The sequence below is a fragment of the Bison bison genome, unplaced genomic scaffold, assembly GCF_000754665.1.
Source record: "Bison bison bison isolate TAMUID 2011002044 unplaced genomic scaffold, Bison_UMD1.0 scf7180017610305, whole genome shotgun sequence".
Taxonomy (NCBI): Eukaryota; Metazoa; Chordata; class Mammalia; order Artiodactyla; family Bovidae; genus Bison; species Bison bison.
The window spans coordinates 1-1,868 of NW_011439550.1; the positions used below are offsets into that span (position 1 = coordinate 1).

The window sequence follows — 1,868 nt, forward strand, 5'->3', positions numbered from 1 at the left end:
AGCAGTCACCCCCACTCGCCCAATACACACACACACACACACACACACACACACACACCTTTTGCGCGCACAAAAGGTGACACTTAACAAGAGGGTACACGAAGGTTTCTTGAGCCCTATTGTGCCCTCATGAAGGAAAGACTCACTTCCACACGATGGCGTTCTCACTGGCCTTATACTTGGCCTTCCCCTTCATGCAGATTACCTGCACCCCACTAGTGTTCAGTGGGGTTGGGATCCGCACCTGGAAGTGACACACATGTCAGGGAGCTCTGTTGAATCCTGACATCACCTGCCTTTATTCTTAGAGACAAGTGCTTCCTCCTCCCTAAGCCCCTTATCCTCACCTCAATCTTCTGAGCCAGTAGTGAGGGTTTGAAGTTGGACTTAATGACCACCTTGACCTCCAGCTTGGTGCGTCCCACTTCCCGAACTAGTGGGATCACGCGAAAAGGAAGGATGATGTCCTTGGTGGTGCGATACCTTCAGGGGTGTGACAGCTTTAGGTTGGCACAGCAGAGCCTGTCCTCCCCCCTCTCCCCGCTCTCTGCCAATAGCAACCCCTGCTCCTCACACCCCATTGGCACCTCATGAGTTCAAATTCTCCATCTGGTGGGATAAAGCTGATGCTGCGTTCAGAATCAAACTTGCTGAGTCGCACACACTGGTGGAAGGTGCAGTCATCAATGGCAATTGATTGCTTCCCGCTGCAAGCAGGGATAGAAGGTCTTGTTGGTATACAAGGATGGCAGCAGTGAGTCGGGCTGGGAGACTACCCCACCCACAAAGGCTGCAACAGCCTGGACAAGGCTTGCACTGTAACCTATGGAAAGCTGCCAGAATGCAGGTTTCTCACTTGGGGGTCCCTTCCCTAGAGTTACGGATGAGTGGAAGCTTTGCAAACTCATTATCTTTTGAGAGTTTTGCTGTGTGGAACACAAAAGTTTCAGGCACACTGGGCAGAGGCCATCAGTATGTACAGAAGAATCTTGGTCCTTGGGACCAAAACAAGGGGCTTACTCTGAGTAGGGTGAGGACAACCCCCTCATCTCTTCAACACAGATACTAAGAGCAACCAGCCAAGCACACCCTTGGGAAGTGAGAGTTTGCATTACTGCAGACATGCAATCTAGAAGGAACCTGTGATTCACCAGGCTCTGCTCAGCCGTCCAAGGTCCACCCTCTCCCACCAGCTACCCTGCTTCGGGCACCTCTTGCTTGTTTCATCAGCTGTGCCTTTGCCTTGCTTCTCAATGACGATCTTGTCATTCATTCCAAACTTGCACTCAGGCATGCCACTCAGATAGCTCTTCATCACTACCCGGCCTGACACATGGGCGCTCAGGACCTGCCCTGGTGATGGACAGATAACCAGAAGCAGCTGAGTCAGGACCAATATCCTGCCCTGGCTCCCCTCCAGCTTCATCACGCGAGGGCCCTCACCTTGCGGGGACATGAGGAGGTTCACACTCTCCAGCACATCCAGGAAGAGCTCATTCCGACGATACTTGATGCCCTCCCGCCGCCAGCCAATCTGCCCTGTCACCTGGCTGGTGATCTGAGACTGCTCTTCTTTTGTCTACATGGGGCACAGAGACAAACAACAAGGCCTCACTCCTCACCCCCTTCAATTCTCTTATCTCCATCCCCACTCCACCCTCATCCCCTCAGCCTTCTAGTCCACACCGTGTGACCCATCTTCCCCCATGGGGCAGGGCCTGGAGAAAACTGAGCAAAGCTGCAAGGGTGGAAGCTGAGGGAACAGCTTACCTGATGCTGGAGAACACAGAGCCAACACGGTGCCCACAGGAAGCAGCAGATGAGTGCAGATGTGAAGAGGCAGGCAGAAAAGAAGGAGAAGGCTATAA

General features: G+C 53.1%; 1 protein-coding gene across 1 annotated transcript; it reads right to left on the reverse strand.

Annotated features, from left to right (window-relative positions):
- Window positions 1-18: 18 nt before the first annotated feature.
- Window positions 19-1,833, reverse strand: LOC105003356 (AP-2 complex subunit mu-like). The gene is made up of 6 exons (XM_010860519.1): window positions 1,771-1,833; window positions 1,444-1,579; window positions 1,212-1,353; window positions 588-707; window positions 348-483; window positions 19-244 (listed from the first exon to the last, which is right to left on the reverse strand). Exons 2-6 carry the CDS (start codon window positions 1,454-1,456, stop codon window positions 143-145), a joined length of 513 nt encoding a protein of 170 aa, XP_010858821.1. The 5' UTR covers window positions 1,457-1,579; window positions 1,771-1,833; the 3' UTR covers window positions 19-142.
- Window positions 1,834-1,868: the final 35 nt, after the last annotated feature.